General features: G+C 44.9%; 1 protein-coding gene across 1 annotated transcript in view; it reads right to left on the bottom strand.

Moving 5' to 3' along the window:
• Positions 1–4,502: 4,502 nt before the first annotated feature.
• LOC106605092 (suppressor of cytokine signaling 5-like) overlaps positions 4,503–18,934 on the bottom strand; it is a 42,525-nt gene continuing 28,093 nt past the window's right edge. The window contains exon 2 of the mRNA XM_014200392.3: positions 4,503–12,455. Coding sequence (XP_014055867.2) covers positions 10,739–12,439 — 1,701 coding nt within the window. The 5' untranslated portion in view covers positions 12,440–12,455 and the 3' untranslated portion in view covers positions 4,503–10,738. The remainder of the gene's footprint in view (positions 12,456–18,934) is intronic.

Raw genomic sequence — 18,934 nt, 5'->3', positions numbered from 1 at the left:
TATGGCAATCCTTCCAAACAACTTGTGGTTGTGTAGGTGGCGTCTGATCGTAGTTATGGAGACTTTCTGACCCCAAGACCCAACTAACGTCTGCAATTCTCCAGCTGGGATCCTTGGAGATTTTTTTCTTCCAGGCCGATTGTTAACATCTCCAGTTGCTTTAAACTTCTTAATTATTGCCCTGATAGTGGAAATGGGCATTTTCAACCGTTGAGCTATTTTCTCATAGCCATTTCCTGATTTGTGCAGCTCAACCTTTTGTCGCACATCATTACTGTATGCTCGGGTCTTTTCCATAGTGATGAATGACTATGGTGAACTTGGCCTGTGTGTCACCTTATATTATTACCCCAGTGAAACAGGAAGTCATGGCTTACCACTCAAGTGTTTCCTAATCACTCAGGTGAACTTAAAAATGTAAAATATGAATTTACTTCAATTAGATTTTATTCATAAGAATTTCTAGGGGTGCCAATAATTGTGCCACACGTTTCTTAGAAAAATATTAAATTTTTTTCAATCATTTTACTTCAGTTAAAGGTTCGATTTTGTGATTATTTTGAATGAAAGACCAAGAGGATAAACAAAAAATATATTTTTTTGCTCATATTTACCAAGGGTGCCAATATTAGTGGAGGGCACTGTAGATCCAGGTCGCAGTTGTAAATGAGAAATGAATAAACTTGTTCTCAACTAGCCTACCTGGTTAAATAAAGGTGAAATAAAATAAAAAATAAAATATGCATCTAAGAAGTAGAAGATAAGCACCGAATAATGTCAGTTTACATACATTTTGTTTCACAACTGGGTTATCAAAGTCATGAAGTGGGTTACCTTCTGTATTTGTACAAATTATGAGCCGCTGACTGGTGAAGGTTGCTGGCCGGATACTTGCTCACAGTGAGGGCCTGTCTGCATGGTGCTGATGAGGGCCCCCTTGCTGGTCTTCTCTATGCTGCATGTTCAGCTGCAAACTGGACAGCTCTCTAACAACTGCAGCAGGCAATCTTATGAGGTGGTACTGAATGGGAGGGTCTGTGACAGGGTGATATAATAGACAGCCAAGTGGTAAATTGCATTTCATTCTAAAGAAAGGAGAAAGCTTTTTGCTATTGCACTTCACAACCAAAATTACAACTAGTTGTATCTGCTTGGCTGGGGAAGGAACCTACTAGTTTATCAAGCCTGGTATTTTTGAATACAACTTTTCACTTAACCCACATACCGGTTGTTGTTAATGAAGCCGTCTGTGTCATCAGGGCAGTAACTCAGGTCACTATCAGAGGCCTCATGATGGCGTATCCTTTTCATAGGAGTCAAAGGAGACTGGCAACAACAGAGGTGTCACTAGGGTACTTAAGTCACATGGCACACTTTTATTCGGCGGTCTTGCCTGACAAGCTGTGAAAATAGCAAGTGAACAGTGAATGAAATGATTTTTGGAGATCACTAAATCTAACCGAAGCTTAACCCTAACGTTAGACACCAAGCTAGAATTCGTTAACATATAAGTTTAGCAAATTTGTAACATATAACACGAATTGTAATTCGTAGCATATCATACCAAATGGGTGATGGACATCTACAAATGAATACATACCATATGAAATGTAACATGTACTACACAGAGGGTCTCGGATTTACATACAGAATAATATACTGCTCAAAAAAATAAAGGGAACACTTAAACAACACATCCTGGATCTGAATGAAAGAAATAATCTTATTAAATACTTTTTTCTTTACATAGTTGAATGTGCAGACAACAAAATCACAAAAAAATAATCAATGGAAATCCAATTTATCAACCCATGGAGATCTGGATTTGGAGTCACACTCAAAATTAAAGTGGAAAACCACACTACAGGCTGATCCAACTTTGATGTAATGTGCTTAAAACAAGTCAAAATGAGGCTCAGTAGTGTGTGGCCTCCACGTGCCTGTATGACCTCCCTACAACGCCTGGGCATGCTCCTGATGAGGTGGCGGATGGTCTCCTGAGGGATCTCCTCCCAGACCTGGACTAAAGCATCCGCCAACTCCTGGACAGTCTGTGGTGCAACGTGGCGTTGGTGGATGGAGCGAGACATGATGTCCCAGATGTGCTCAATTGGATTCAGGTCTGGGGAACGGGCGGGCCAGTCCATAGCATCAATGCCTTCCTCTTGCAGGAACTGCTGACACATTCCAGCCACATGAGGTCTAGCATTGTCTTGCATTAGGAGGAACCCAGGGCCAACCGCACCAGCATATGGTCTCACAAGGGGTCTGAGGATCTCATCTCGGTACCTAATGGCAGTCAGGCTACCTCTGGCGAGCACATGGAGGGCTGTGCGGCCCCCCAAAGAAATGCCACCCCACACCATGACTGACCCACCGCCAAACCGGTCATGCTGGAGGATGTTGCAGGCAGCAGAACGTTCTCCACGGCGTCTCCAGACTCTGTCACATCTGTCACGTGCTCAGAGTGAACCTGCTTTCATCTGTGAAGAGCACAGGGCGCCAGTGGCGAATTTGCCAATCTTGGTGTTCTCTGGCAAATGCCAAACGTCCTGCACGGTGTTGGGCTGTAAGCACAACCCCCACCTGTGGACGTCGGGCCCTCATACCACCCTCATGGAGTCTGTTTCTGACCGTTTGAGCAGACACATGCACATTTGTGGCCTGCTGGAGGTCATTTTGCAGGGCTCTGGCAGTGCTTCTCCTTGCACAAAGGCGGAGGTAGCGGTCCTGCTGCTGGGTTGTTGCCCTCCTACAGCCTCCTCCACGTCTCCTGATGTACTGGTCTGTCTCCTGGTAGCGCCTCCATGCTCTGGACACTACGCTGACAGACACAGCAAACCTTCTTGCCACAGCTCGCGTTGATGTGCCATCCTGGATGAGCTGCACTACCTGAGCCACTTGTGTGGGTTGTAGACTCCGTCTCATGCTACCACTAGAGTGAAAGCACCGCCAGCATTCAAAAGTGACCAAAACATCAGCCAGGAAGCATAGGAACTGAGAAGTGGTCTGTGGTCCCCACCTGCAGAACCACTCCTTTATTGGGGGTCTTGCTAATTGCCTATAATTTCCACCTGTTGTCTATTCCATTTGCACAACAGCATGTGAAATTTATTGTCAATCAGTGTTGCTTCCTAAGTGGACAGTTTGATTTCACAGAAGTGTGATTGACTTGGAGTTACATTGTGTTGTTTAAGTGTTCCCTTTATTTTTTTGAGCAGTGTATAAACATCTCAGAGACCAGGTTGGGTGACGCCGTTAGACTATGCAACCAACTGACGTGTTGCTATGGCCATGGGTTGGGTTTGTTGCTGCTAATTAGCACACTGGTGTAGCCAGACATGAGATAGCTAATACCAGCCTAAGTGCAAGCAATATTTATTTGTGCCCTGAACCAGTACCTGGGCTTAAGGAGATGAGATGCCCTCTGATGCCCAGGATCCTTCAATTCAAAGTACGCTCAGTACTCACCAAAATATGGAGTTTTGCAGAGCAACTATTGTCATTACTGCTGTTACACACTACCTCATTCCAGTAGTGTCTTGGTCCAGCTCAGGATTCCACACCTTATTGGAAATTCCCAGAGAGCCTTGGGGTATTTGTAGCTGAAGGCTGAAGCTTTTAAGGGCCTGAGGCAGGTTTACAAGTGAACTTGATGTTGGCATTGGTATTGTTATAAAAGCAGAGCTTGAGATTCAGCAGCACATTTGATGGGGACATGACTGCAGCAATATGCTGCTCAGAATCACTGATCTAAAATTCACCTTACATGCCAAATAACCACTCATTGTGACCAAGATAAGCAAATCTGTGCAGCACAGGGCAATAACATCAAACATGTGGTTGGAGAAGGATTGCGAGAGCTTTGTGCATGTTCAGGTATTATGTAGAGGTCTATTGAGGTTCTGCAACAAGTTCAAGCTTTTGAGTCACACCCTGCAAGCCTACAGAATGCTTCCCATACTTGCTTGCTCACCCTCTCTCTCTCTGGGCGAGCTTCAATTATTTATAGGTCGGGTAGATAACTGGAAACCGATAACCCACATGCTATTTATACTTTATTTCAAGGAACAAATACTTAACGTTCGGGCCGTGCTTGCGTCTCCAGCCAGCTACTGGTAGGCCCTGGTGGGTAGGCTCAGTCTAGCCCTGGATGGCTCGGACCAGAAAAGAGCAGCAGCCAGTCCCGGGGAAGGAAGGGGTGGGAGCAGGGATAGAATACAGAGAAGGGGGCGATACATGCAGTGCTCTCTGGCTAAACGGAGTAGGCTGGCTCCAAATACTCCTACTGAACCCTGTGTCGCTAGCAAGGCTAACTCAAGTCCAATAGACTCCCCAAACCAAATCCTCCATACCCTCATTTAAGTTTCAAGGTAAACTTGACTAGACTACTTTAAAAAAGGTTCCACTAATGATCTAATTGTGAATTATCCCTTTAAGGTAGATTGAATGGTGAGAGGTAAGAAAATGCAGCAGTGAGAACGAGAGACCAAAGCCCAACATGGATTACACTTAACAGTTTTATTTGGAATATTAAGACAATGAAGCATAAGCCAAGCACCAAGAGTGACAACTACAAATGTCGCATCATATGGTTCTTTATAAATGAACAGGTTATACTGGAAAGAAACAACTGTCTGAATGGTGAAGCAGATACACAGAACAACAAAGACTGAAATGTGAACATGATTACATCATTTACAAATCCTTCCTGACAGCAGTAAAAAAAAAAAAAGGAAAAAAAAGAGAAAATGGAACGCCGATATTCGTCTGACCCAAGTTTGGTAAGCCTGTGGTGGTGGCCCCAGATTTCAGAGGACTCTTGTGATTGGTCAGAATGAATAAGGCAGTCTGAGAACACAATGGTGCTTTAGAATGACAACCATTAGTCACCATCGCCATGGCACCCACATCCACACAACAACCAATGTGCACATACAGCATTAAAGTGACAGAGGATTGCAACCATTGTTACAGTACACTCCATTGCATATTAGGGAGAAGAATGAAAAATAATAAACTTTAGTCATACATCTTCTCTTTTTTTACCATTTGCATATAGCATTTTTACCCAGCTTTCCTAAAAAATAGGGGGTAAGATGAGAATAAAACGGTATTTTTCCTCTAAGAGCTGAAAGGTTGAGCCGTACCAGGGACATCCAGTACTAGATCCAAGCCAGGGGTCATGATGTGGTCAAACATGGACAGCTGGTGATATGACCTGCCTGTCTCAGATTTATAACAAGACCCAGTGGTTTCTTTCCACAAACATTTTATAGTGCAGCTAATAGTGTCTTTCTACCACTGATATAGTTTTTCAAAATAGCAAATTCACGGCATCTTTTTTTAATTATATATATTTATTTATTTTTACATACAGAATATACATGTAAACACCTTTCTTTGTTTTCCCATTTCTAGGGCCACAGACAGAGGTGGTGCTGGCAAAATGTGGTCCTTCTTTACACATCCCAGGTATTGGGCAAGTGTGTATTTCAATGTGGGTTTGTGTGTGTGTGTGTGGTGTGTGTGTGTGTGTGTGTGTGTGTACGTGAAAATTAGTGCATGTGTTCCAGACATTTTATGCACCACAGGTAAAAAAAAAAAAGGATCTTCAATTTATTCTTAATTATCCAAGGGTGTTTCTTCTACAGGCCATATGGCAAACGTGCTAGTAGTGTAACGGTCACAGATACTTCCCATGGGGAAAACAGGGGTGGAGAATAGATCCTGGAACTAGCCTGCCTGAGAATAGGGGGGGGAAGAACCATTGTTCATAGGGGTTCACCCCTCACAGCAGACTCCACATCCTCTCCACCGGACCCCTCTATGTGGCTCTGTCCACACACACACACACACACACCACACACACACACACACACACACACACACACACACACACACACACACACACACACACACACACACCTGTGAGTCTGCAGGTCAACAGAACAGAAATCTGCATGTCCTCCAACATTGCTTATACTGTATGAACACAAATGAAATACTCCAGGACCACCATCTTCTCCTGGCACACCCACATTCACACAACCTCACCACGAACGAATAAAGACAAAACGCACACACAATTAAAGTGCCATTACTTAAACAAATGCGTAACCCCCCCACCCCATTAGCACAGCAGGAAACTGGGCATTCAATGGTAGGTTGTGTGACTGAGGCGCTACTCTTTTAATGCCAACTTTAGCCTGGCTCCCAAACTAGGGCTGGGGGCTGCAGTACCATGTGAAAGGGAAGCAGACTGCAACAGGCCCCAAGTCCCCTCCACATTATCCCAGCAGCATTAGCAGGGTGATGTTGAGGATGTGGTCTGAGAAAGAGAGGCAGGGGGAGAAAACTGTCTCCCTGACGAAGAGTCACACAGCACCCATTAGGAAACAATGGCCCTTTTAGCACCCGGTACATTTAGATGGAGATAAATTTAGCCGGTGATTAGCGCCAGTAGGCCGTAGCATGATAGACAGGTGGTAAAGAGTAGGTGTGTGTGAGCGTGCGCGGGCAGGACAGTGAGTTAACAGATAGCCCATACAATATGTCAGGGTGATCGAGAGACGATGTGGACATAGAACATAAAAGTGCACATGCAAGTGACTTATATGCCAACGTATTTCTTTCAAACAGTCCCCCACAGCCCTTAAGTAATGGTCATAGATCTTACAAATGGGCCATTTTAACATGCAATCTTCAAGCTTTCTGAAAAAGTGCAGGGGGAAATGTTGCTGACTCACAGTAGTAAGTTGACAGATTTTTTTAGGAGACTGGATTTAGGAGATGAGAGCGGGTGGGGATATAGATATATATATATATATTAAAAAAAAACATTTAGTTGATTTGATCATTATACTAATCGACCCTTAACAATTAAACACTTTCCTGCCCTTCTGCCTCCAAACCATAACACATACCCACACAACACATTACCTTCCATTAGTACACTGTTATAATAGAATAATGAGTTAGTCATTAAAAGCAGTTCCAAGACTGAGGTGTGAGGCGTTGGGGGTCTCGTCTCTGTTTCTACCTGGTAACAGCGCATGTCTTGTAGACTTCAGCCAATCAGGCATTAATGGGATATGGGCAATTCCACGGTAACTGAATTATGCTGAGACTCACTTTAAAATGTATGCCAAACAAAAACCATTAATTTAACAAACCATACAACTCTATGCAATGACTACTTTGAAGAATTTACACAGTAAAAAAAATAAAAAAGATATATTTACTGGAAAAACTGTGCAGATGAAGTTAGGTAACATAATTACGGTAAAGTCTCTCAGTTTTATTCTGTTACCAAACTTTGCATCTGCACAGTTCTTCCTACAAAACATTTTCTGTGGAAATTGTTAAAAAGTAGTCCTTGTGCAGAGAGTTATATGGTTTGCTAAACTTTGAAATCAAAGTTTCTGTTTCGTACAGACTTTAAGTGAAAAATCTTGAGTCTCATCTTAATTCTGTTACCATGGAATTGCTGTATCCATCCCAAGCTTTGATTGGCTGCCATTGAAAACGTTTGTTCAATTTTGAAATAAAATTCTGTATCGTCATTTTAAAAAGAGCCCTAGACAACAATACAGGTTGTGTGCAACACCGTTGAATAACAGCGCTTTGGTCACAGACACAGATGCTCACGAATAAGCTAATCCTACGCATTCATTCCACATTATCATTCACGGTCCTTCCTCTCTGATAACCCTCTACACACACCTGATTTGTGTCAGGTAGTTAAAACAAACATCTGCCCTGCAAATCAGAGAGAAGGGATTTGAGAGTTGCCTTTCTGACCAGGGTAAAAAGGATCACTGATATCACAACGATAATTTGTTTAAAGCTATATTAGTATATATTGTCAGATAATATTTCCATATACATGTAAGCTGTAGGCTTCCTAATTTTTCAAAGTGTTACATAGCTTTTATAGACCCCGTGCCTATGTGCGTCTCTATAGGTGTACAGTTCTAAAGCATGTCCAGTGTCGAAGTCCTCCAGGACTTGACGCTGCCTTGCCCCACACATCTAGTCACACCTATTAAACCCCAATGAGTTTTATAAGTGAAGCCCGCTAATTATTCTAACAGATTAATCAAGAACATTTTGTCAAGTTCAATTGAAAAATATATGTTTTTTTTTTTTTTTTTTTTTTAAATCAAAATGTGCACCAATGAACATTAGAGAGCAAGCTCGGAGCCCTGTTCTTCATCATTCGTTTTCCTCCTCGCCCTCATTTAAAGGGCTACACGAATGGGAAGTGCTCCTGGAGTATTCCATGCGCCAGGCTCAAGAGTTCAAAGTAGATAAAAAAATAATAATAATAAGACCCTAAAAAGTATGGATTCAAACAGGAGGCTCTATGAAAGGCACATAGGTTACGCTTTGTTGTATTTGTCTTCCTGATGCAAGCTCTCACAATATGCTGGGTTATTATAGGACATGGCTAGCAGTGACAATGTGAAGCAGGCCCTTTCCTGGCCATTATGCCGCCCTAGATGAGACCAAAAAAAATTGCCGCCCTCCCTTACAGTGTTGGCCCGCAATGGAATTTTGTAAAAGGCCCATCCATGTGGTAGGTCCTACCGTTTGTAAAACAGGCAGTTGCATTGGCATTATTAGTCCTGATTCCTGTGACTAATCATTTGGGCTATTTAAGCTCTGAATAAGCTACCCAACTTCATCAGGAGTTATCCCCCGCCTATTTGCAATGAGAATCCGTGTGTTCACACAGCGGGAAATGCAGAAGTCTTTTTTTCCCCTCGCTATGACGCAGCTCGTCAAAAAAATAATAATGGACGAATACAAACTTGAAAATCACTGATTATCATGACAATTTAGCCTATGGGGTGGAACTCCCGGACAGTAGCTGTGAGCAGCTTCATTTTCCATTCCAGATATTGTCCATTTTACTTTGACTCGTCCTGTTTTTGCAAATGTTGTTTGTTAACATGTCATACATCGAAGAGCGTTTTTCATGTGATTGGGCGCCATTTAGGTTAGGCTATTTGATCGGAGAAACCTGCATAAAGTAAAGTGTCCGTCTCATGACATTGACATACATTTGATCTCCAGCATGTAGGCTACAGAAAACGCCACTTTCTACGGTAGGCTACAGGATTTATGTTGGATACTTTTTTGACTGAACATTGGTGGAGTGCTGCACCGGTGAAACACGCCGGGCATGGACAATCATTTGCACCCCCTGCCTTTGATAAACTGGGTAGGCCTACTGCTTATCACTGGGTGGCATCAGCGCTTACCTAAATAGCCCATACGCCACTGGGTGAGAGAAATTGTTGTTGTTTTGGGGTAGAATTATGTAAGAGACATATATGTTGTTTGAGTAACGTCTTGGTCAGTTTAGTTCGGTTAAGCTGGGTGTAAACTACACGATTTGGGCCACAATTTAGCTGTCCCAGATAGGTTTCTGAGATTGAAGACAAAATCCCCATGCCGTTGCCTACTTGGGCCGCAAGGCTGTCACCGACACATAGTAACCAAATCTAAATACATTTTATATTTGCGATTCTTCAAAGTAGCCACCCTTTGCCTTGACATATTTACACACTCTTGGCATTCGCTCTACCATTGGGCTCAATCGTTGACCTAACAACGGGCCTAAATTATAACAAGTTAAACCCTGAGGATGGCACAGTGTGACACCATGAAGGCAGAACGCAGGTCCAGAAACAAACCAGACCAAGTTAAAGTGCCTGCTCTGTTGCCTGTTTGAGACACTGACAGACGTGCGAAAACAACCAGGACAAATATCGTTAGTATTGTTCCATTATAAGAACCGCACTTCTGTACCGACACAGTAGTGGTGGGAGACGATGATTTATGCTTAGAGAAATCACAGTGAGGGTATCAAAAAGCCCAGGGGTCGCTGTAACCACACCCACTCCTGTGTATGCCCTGCTCCCTATAGGTGTACGGAAGCAGGATGTAGTAGCAGCACCCTTGGACGTGGCCACGTTCCGCGCTGCCCTTGGGGTGAAGACCTACAGGACAGAACCTCTAAACAGCACCATTTTTAAAAACATTTTAGACACAGGCCTACTCAATGATGCATGATGATGTCAGGGTGCGTGTCTGTAGGACAAAACAGGCCCTAACTTACTGCAGTAGCAGTTGTAGTCACAGTAGCAGTTGTAGTCGCAGCAACCCCCCTCCCCCCCCCCTCCAGGAGAGCGATGATTAACATTACACCTGAGGCCTAACGATGCCCGCCAGGCAGCATAGTCCCTTGATAAAAAAAAAATGGAAAAGGAAGGATAGAAAGCACGAGTGAACTGTACAACATAGCTAGCTAACCATGTGGGCCTAGATAGAGACTGGGGGGGGATGAGGGGGCATGCAGGCAGCTCATGCTGTGGGATCAGGCAAACACTTGACAGAATGCAAGAGGCGAGAGGGAGACAAAGCATGAAGGCTTATGCGCTCCCTTTCAGAACCTGTTCAACATTAAAAACATGTGTGCTTGCCAGACAGCATTATACTGAATATAATGATACATATGTATCCCAAGTGATGTAAATGATAACTAAAACAATAACGAGATTAGAATGAATCTTGGATAGTTCACTTCACCTAACTCCTTGTTTCTCCAGTTACCCCCTCCTTGCCTGACCGAGTAGTGCTATGTTCATTCAGTATGGCCTCTCCTGATTGGCAGGGATTTTTCTGTTTTAACTGCGTCCGCGGCGCACAGGCCGCCAGATACCGCCCCCTATTTGACCTTGAGCGGCGGCTCCCTCTCCAGCCAGCGCACGCGCACTTTCTGTTTGTAGTGATACTCCTTGAGGAAGTCCTGCAGGGCTGGGGGCAGCGGCAGGGCACCGATGCCGTCGTACGTGGTCCGGCGGCAGATGGCGGCGCGGGCCAGGTGCTGCAAGCCGAAGGGGAAGGTCCGGTGGAGCGGCGCCGTAAGCAGCGGCTCAAAGAACATGCAGGCGCTGGGGTCCTTGTAGTGCTCCAGTAGGCCCGTGACGGTGGACGAGTGGAACACGCAGGGGTCGTGGGCGTCGAAGCTGAAGTTGTGGTTCCACTGCTCGATGCGGGCGTGCAGCGAGCGGTTGTAGCGACGGAAGCTGACCGAGAACAGGTAGTCCTCCTGGGCCGAGTCACGCAACAGGAAGGTGCCCTCGGGCCGGCCATCCAGCAGAGCCTCTGCCTCGTAGCGGTCCATCACGCCCCAGTAGCAGGGCAGCGCAGTGATCTGAAGCAGGTCCGGCACCAGGCAGTGGATGTAGTCGATCTGGGTGTGCACCTTCCAGGGCCCAGACTGGTTCCGGCTCAGATGGCCATCCCCGGATGCGTGGCGTTGCTTAGGCCTCCGGGCCTGCAGGCAAAGGGTGGTGGAGTCCTCCTCCGAGTCGCAGTCAGCCAGCTGGGCTGTAGCCCCTCCGAGCACCTGCACCGACGAGCCCGACGACCCAGCAGCCCCTCCTGAGCAGCTGGCCGTCGTGCCCTCCCCAGAGGCCTCTGCAATGCCGGGGGCCATCTTTGGTCCCAGTTTGTACAGAGAGGAGCACTGCGCCAAGGCCTCTAGGGTGTGGATCTGGGCGTTGGGTGGGGGGTCCACTCCCTCCTCAATGCTGAGCCTGCGGCGTTCGCGCAGACGCTCCTCCTCGTCCTCGGGGGAGGGGTGGGCCGGGTCAAAGGCATCTAGCAGAGCCGTGGAGGAATGCGGGCTGACGGGCGCTGTGTGCTGCTTGATCAGGTGCCACTTGTTGGCCAGGTCCGAGCCCTGGGGGAAGGGACAAGTCTCCAGCATCAGCTCTGTCAGGTGGATCTTGCGCTTGGAGATGGTGGGGGTTTGGGAGGAGGAGAGCGAGCGGCGGCGGGGGGGCAGGGGGAGACACAGGCCCACTGTGTCGCTAAGCCGCTGGCGCAGGGAGCGGGTGCTCAGACTACGCCCCCCGTCTCCAGAGTCATCCATCTCCTGGATGGAGTTGACCCCGTAGCGACGCTCCCTTCGCCCAGCGGCACCGCGCGTGCGCCCCGACCGCCTGTCTGTATCCATGGAGCTCTGGGTCTTAGTGGAACACGAGTGTTTTTTCTTGCCCCCCCAAGGTGCATGGCGCGAGTACGAGTCTCTCCGGCCCATAGGGACTCCCCCAGGAACCCCCCTCGCTTCCTCATTGTCTTTTCTGTCTGTGGTTCTCTCTACCATCTGGGGGATGTTCGACACACAGTTGTGACGTCGTCCTCCAGTAACCACGGGAAGCGGCAAGAGGCTTCGGGAAAGGCTGGAGGCCCGAGATGCCTGGGCCTCGCCTGAAGTGCCTCCCCGTCCCAGGTCCGCCACACAGTGCATACCGTCCTCTTCCACCACGCTGTTCTCTGTACTGGGTCCCGCACTGTCGCTGTGGAAGAGGGTCTGGCATCGGCTCCTCAGGTTGCTCCACATCTTGCCCACTTTTTCCATGGATAGTGACCAAGCCCTGCCAGACATGAACACATATCAGATTAGACCAATCGTAGGGTACAGGAATCTCACACAATACATGACCTACATTACTAAACAATACATGACCTACATTACATGACCTACATTACTAAACAATACATGACCTACATTAACAATTGCAGAATGAAACCCCTTAACATCGTGTTAGGCCTAGACAATGTAGCAACTCCGCAAATTGAAAATGGCAGTGATCCAATAGACCATCGCGCGTACCCCTGCAATGCCGTCTGGGGTACACCAAATAAAAATGTTTTCAAACAGACCTTTTATATTTTAAAAAACAGGGGTATACATTTGGGTGAGGTTTTTTTCCTTGCCTGAGTAGCCTCGTTTCACTGCCAAAAATAAAATTAAACCATCTAGTGTTCAGCGAAATAACAACACAATGTCAAATACAGGTAGCCTAGTCAAATAATTAACATCCAATCACATTAACTGTTACTCTCTTGCGGGAATTCCACTAATGGTCCGTATGTAGCCAAACGTAGCTGCTTCTCATGTTGGTATCTGTACTGGTGGCGTAAAAGCCATGACAGGGAGACATAGTGGAGTTGTAACGCGCGTGCAAGCAGTTTCTCCCGACACCACTTGGGTACACTGCAGCATCCACCAAGAGGCTCTTGCAGCCAAGGGAATGCCTGACAGCTTGAAAGACGTTTTGGACACTACAATGAAAATGGTTAACTTTGTTAAAGCAAAGCCCCTGAACTCTCGTGTATTTTCTGCACTATGCAATGATATGGGCAGTGACCATGTAAGGCTTTAATCAAGGGGCAAAGTATTTTATCAAGGGGCAAAGTATTGACATTTTTTATTTTTATTTTTAATTGGAGAGACTAGCTTAAAGTTTTCTTTATTGACCATAAATTTCACTTGTCTGACAACTTGCATGATGAGGAGTTTCATACACGACTGGCCTATCTGGGTGATGTTTTTTCTCTCCTGAATGATCTGAATCTAGGATTACAGGGACCCTCCGCAACTATATTCAATGTGCGGGACAAAATTGAGGCTATGATTAAGAAGTTGGAGTTCTTCTCTGTCTGCATTAACAAGGACAACACACAGGTCTTTCCATCATTGTATGATTTTTTGTGTGCAAATGAACTCAAGCTTACGGACAATGTCAAATGTGATATAGCGAAGCACCTGTGTGAGTTGGGTGTGCAATTACACAGGTACTTTCCCTGAAACGGATGACACAAACAACTGGATTCGTTATCCCTTCAATGCCTTGCCTCTTGCAACAAGCGGTTCTGTGAAAATTGAATTTAACCTGTTAGGGCTAGGGGGCAGTATTGACACGGCCGGATAAAAAACGTACCCGATTTAATCTGGTTACTACTCCTGCCCAGTAACTAGAATATGCATATAATTATTGGCTTTGGATAGAAAACACCCTAAAGTTTCTAAAACTGTTTGAATGGTGTCTGTGAGTATAACAGAACTCATATGGCAGGCCAAAACCTGAGAAGATTCCATGCAGGAAGTGGCCTGTCTGACAAGTTGTGTTTCATCTTGGCTCTTTTTATTGAGGATCTTTGCTATAACGTGACACTTCCTACGGCTCCCATAGGCTCTCAGAGCCCGGGAAAAAGCTGAACGATATCGAGGCAGCCTCTGGCTGAAACACTTTATCGCGTTTGGCAAGTGGCCGATCAGAGTACTATGGGCTTAGGCGCGTGCCCGAGTCGACCCCATGCTTTATTTTCTTTCGTCTGTTTACCTAAACGCTGATTCCCGGTCGGAATATTATCGCTTTTTTATGAGAAAAATTGCATAAAAATTGATTTTAAACAGCGGTTGACATGCTTCGAAGTACGGTAATGGAATATTTAGAATTTTTTTGTCACGAATTGCGCCATGCTCGTCACCCTTATTTACCCTTTCGGATAGTGTCTTGAACGCACAAACAAAACGCCACTATTTGGATATAACAATGGATTATTTTGAACCAAACCAACATTTGTTATTGAAGTAGAAGTCCTGGGAGTGCATTCTGACGAAGACAGCAAAGGTAATACAATTTTTCTTATAGTAAATCTGATTTGGTGAGTGCTAAACTTGCTGGGTGTCTAAATAGCTAGCCCTGTGATGCCAGGCTATCTACTGAGAATATTGCAAAATGTGCTTTCACCGAAAAGCTATTTTAAAATCGGACATATCGAGTGCATAGAGGAGTTCTGTATCTATAATTCTTAAAATAATTGTTATGCTTTTTGTGAACGTTTATCGTGAGTAATTTAGTAAATTCACCGGCAGTGTTCGGTGGGAATGCTAGTCACATGCTAATGTAAAAAGCTGTTTTTTGATATAAATATGAACTTGATTGAACAAAACATGCATGTATTGTATAACATAATGTCCTAGGGTTGTCATCTGATGAAGATCATCAAAGGTTAGTGCTACATTTAGCTGTGGTTTGGGTTTATGTGACATTATATGCTAGCTTGAAAAATGGGTGTCTGATTATTTCTGGCTGGGTACTCTGCTGACATAATCTAATGTTTTGTTTTCGTTGTAAAGCCTTTTTGAAATCGGACAGTGTGGTTAGATTAACGAGAGTCTTATCTTTAAAATGGTGTAAAATAGTCATATGTTTGAAAAATTGAAGTTTTTGCATTTTTGAGGAATTTGAATAACGCGCCACGGGATTACACTGGCTGTTGAGTAGGTGGGACGCAAGCGTCCCACCTAGCCCATAGAGGTTAAATCAGAAGCCACTGCCAGATTTCTGGATTGGGCTGCGCTCAGAGTATCCTGCCTTGGCAAATTGCACTGTTAAGACACTGATGCCCTTAGCACCCACATACCTATGTGAGAGTGGATTCTCAGCCCTCACTAGCATGAAAACTAAATACAGGCACAGACTGTGTGTGGAAAATGATTTAAGACTGAGACTCTCTCCAATACAACCCAACATTGCAGAGTTATGTGCATCCTTTCAAGCACACCCTTCTCATTAACCTGTGATTATTCACAATTTTCAATTAACAAATAAGGTTTTATATATAAGACGGTTAAATAATGAGCAAAATTATTGATTATTATATTATTATTTGTGCCCTGGTCCTATAAGAGTTCTGTCACTCCCAGGAGCCGGGTTGTGACAAAAACTCACACTCATTCTTATGTTTAATAAATGTACTGTATCGTGTGTGTGTGTGGCAGGCTGACAATGATGGTAAAAAAAAAACAATATTTGAGTGCACGCTGACCATGATGCTAGAGGGGGTACGCAGGAGGTTGAATGTTTGAAGGGGTACAGGAATATAAAAAGTTTGGGAACTACTGCTATAGACAAAAGCTGGGTGTGGGGGGAAAATTGGGTGATTCTTGCACGAGTGAGTGTGAGAGCGAGTGAGCGATTGAGGGGGGTAGTTGGAGTGTCACAGTGAGTGAGGAGTTGCCAGGCAGACATACAGAGACAAGGCCATGGCTATAAATGAACCCAGCTGATCTGCTGGTATGTACTGTATTACAGAGCCAGTCTGGACCTGACCAAGAACTTTCCCTGTCACAACAGTGTAGACAGCAGACAGAAAGCCAGCCCACATATGCACACTGATTAATTGGTTTGTGTGTGTGTGTGTGTGTGTGTGTGTGTGTGTGTGTGAGTTATACTAGGTTCTTGAGAGCAGTGACACCAAACTGCCTTCAAAATAGTTTGCTTCTCCAAGATCATGTTTAGGCTGTAATGGATCTGTTTACCACTCAATTTCCTTCCAACTGAACCCATTGATTGACTTTAAACCTCTAGTAGTGGGAGATCTCATTTGCTCTCCAAACTGCCATGTTGTACTCCCAGGCTCCCTCCCGCATTGGCAGAGATAACATAGTTGCCCCAGTTACATAACATAGTTGGCCCAGTTAGATGAGCCAAGCAGAGCAGGCTCTACAGTCTGTACTAGCATCAATAACTAGGCCTTGCTGGCGACAACAGTGAAATACACAGGCAGAGTGGAACCTGTTTCAATAGACACACAGGGATTTTGCACAGTCAGCCGCAACTGAGTTAAAGGGCAACTATACCACTTTTCAACCTCGTTTTCATTTCATCTCCAGCGCAATGCCATTGTCTACATATGTGAAAATGGCACATTCCTATATTTTGTAGAAAAAAAAACAAAAAAACATAAAAATTGTTCTCCCCAATGAAATACATTTTTAAACCTGCTATGAGTTTCTAGCTAAAGGGAGGGTATTTTCTTGCTCCCCACGTCACAGCGAATCTCAGTGTTTGAAAATCACTGTTTTTCTTACTTTTAATCCTACGTTGTGATGTCACAGAATAATTTTTTAGGACCTTATCTTTTCAACCTTAAAAACAAAAAAACATTAGGAACACTTGCTCTTTCTATGACCCCTTGATGTCACCTGTTAAATCCACTTCAAATCAGTGTAGATGAAGGGGAGACAGGTTGAGACATCGATTGTGTGTGCGCGCCATTCAAAGGGTGTAAGGGCAAGACAAAATATTTAGGGGCCTTTGAACGGGGTATGGTAGTAGGTGCCAGATGAAGCAATTTGAGTGTGTAAAGAACTGCAACGCTGCTGGGTTTTTCACACTCAACAGTTTCCCTGTGTGTATCAAGAATGGTCCACCACCCAAAGGGCATCCAGCCAACTTGACACAACTGTTGGAAGCATTGGAGTCAGCGTGGGCCAGCATCCCTGCGGAAAGCTTGACACCTTGTAGAGTCCATCGGCCGATGAATTGACGCCGTTCTGATGGAAAAAGGGGGTGCAACTCAATATTAGGACGGTGTTCCTAATGTTTTGTACACTCAGTGTATGTAGCCACCTGTATTGTGCTGGAGATAATGAATATTAAAGATGCCCGACTCAGCACACGACTGATTACAATGATTAGCCAAGGCCTATCCACCCCTGGCCTAGAGCAGCCAAGGACTGACTAACATAACTCATGACATCCAGACAGAGCTAGAGTCAGAAGGAGTTTCTTTAAAATTGTAACTTTATTTAACCAGGCTAGTCATTGAGAACACAATTCTCTTTTACAATGACCAACTGACCAAGATGGAACACATCATGCACCCAAGTCGCGTGGGCATGACAAAATTACTGCATACCGTCGCGTATTCTAAAGACAGAGGCACGAGACATGACTAATATGTCACGTTTGGTAGAAGATACAGCGAACGTCACTCTCGTGATATACGCATAATGCCAAAATAATTGTTGCGTTCAACAAAACAAAAACATTCAACACACCCACATCCCTGAGTGGAGAGAGAGCCAACAGTGGACGGTGTGTAATGAGCATAGACCTAATTCTGCATTTAGACGAGGGACGCAAACACCGTCATACCAGTTGGCATAACGGGCCAAGAAAGAATGAAAGACAGCAAAAGGCACGACGGTATGCGTTGGTTTGGTGATTTCAGTAAACAAACAGTGCAAATCGACATCCGGTTGATCTTCAAAGCTACGGCAGACGGCAAAAGTTGAAATATTTCAACTCTGGCGGTAAGTCCCGTCTACCGTGGTGGTTCACGGCATTCGCCGCCAGCCTCAACAGCATTAAAACTGTCCATCTTACCGATCCTCGACTTTGGCGATGTCATTTACAAAATACCCTCCAACACCCTACTCAACAAATTGGATGCAGTCTATCACAGTGCCATCCGTTTTGTCACCAAAGCCCCATATACTACCCACCACTGCGACCTGTAGACTCTCGTTGGCTGGCCATCGCTTCATACTCGTCGCCAAACCCACTGGCTCCTGGTCATCTATAAGTCTTTGCTAGGTAAAGTCCCGCCTTATCTCAGCTCGCTGGTCACCATAGCTGCACCCACCCGTAGCACGCATTCCAGCAGGTATATCTCACTTGTCACCCCCAAAGCCAATTCCTCCTTTGGCCGCCTCTCCTTCCAGTTCTCTGCTGCCAATGACTGGAACGAACTACAAAAATCTCTGAAACTGGAAACACTTATCTCCCTCACTAGCTTTAAGCACCAGCTGTCAGAGCAGCTCACTGCACCTGTACATAGCCCATCCATAAATATCCCAAACAACTACTACAATTCCCCTAATGTATTTATTTATTTGCTCCTTTGCACCCCAGTATTTCTACTTTGCACACTCATCTGTCAAATCTACCATTCCATTGTTTTAATTGCTATATTGTATTTACTTCGCCACCATGCCCTATTTATTGCCTTTACCTCCCTTATCTCACCTCATTTGCTCACATTGTATATAGACTTATTTTTCTACTGTATGTTTGTTTTACTCCATGTGTAACTCTGTTGTTATATATGTGTCGAACTGCTTTACTTTATCTTGGCCAGGTCGCAGTTGTAAATGAGAACTTGTTCTCAACTTGCCTACCTGGTTAAATAAAGGTGAAATAAAAAATAAAAATGTACCGTCGTGTGCTCATTGCAAACAATGACATCCGGTTTGCTGTCTACCTCGTACCATCTA

This window comes from Salmo salar, chromosome 01 (genome assembly GCF_965601325.2).
Source record: "Salmo salar chromosome 01, fSalSal1, whole genome shotgun sequence".
Lineage (NCBI taxonomy): Eukaryota > Metazoa > Chordata > Actinopteri > Salmoniformes > Salmonidae > Salmo > Salmo salar.
The sequence above is the reverse complement of the archived record's forward strand: the minus strand, read 5'-3'. Positions and strand labels throughout refer to the sequence as shown.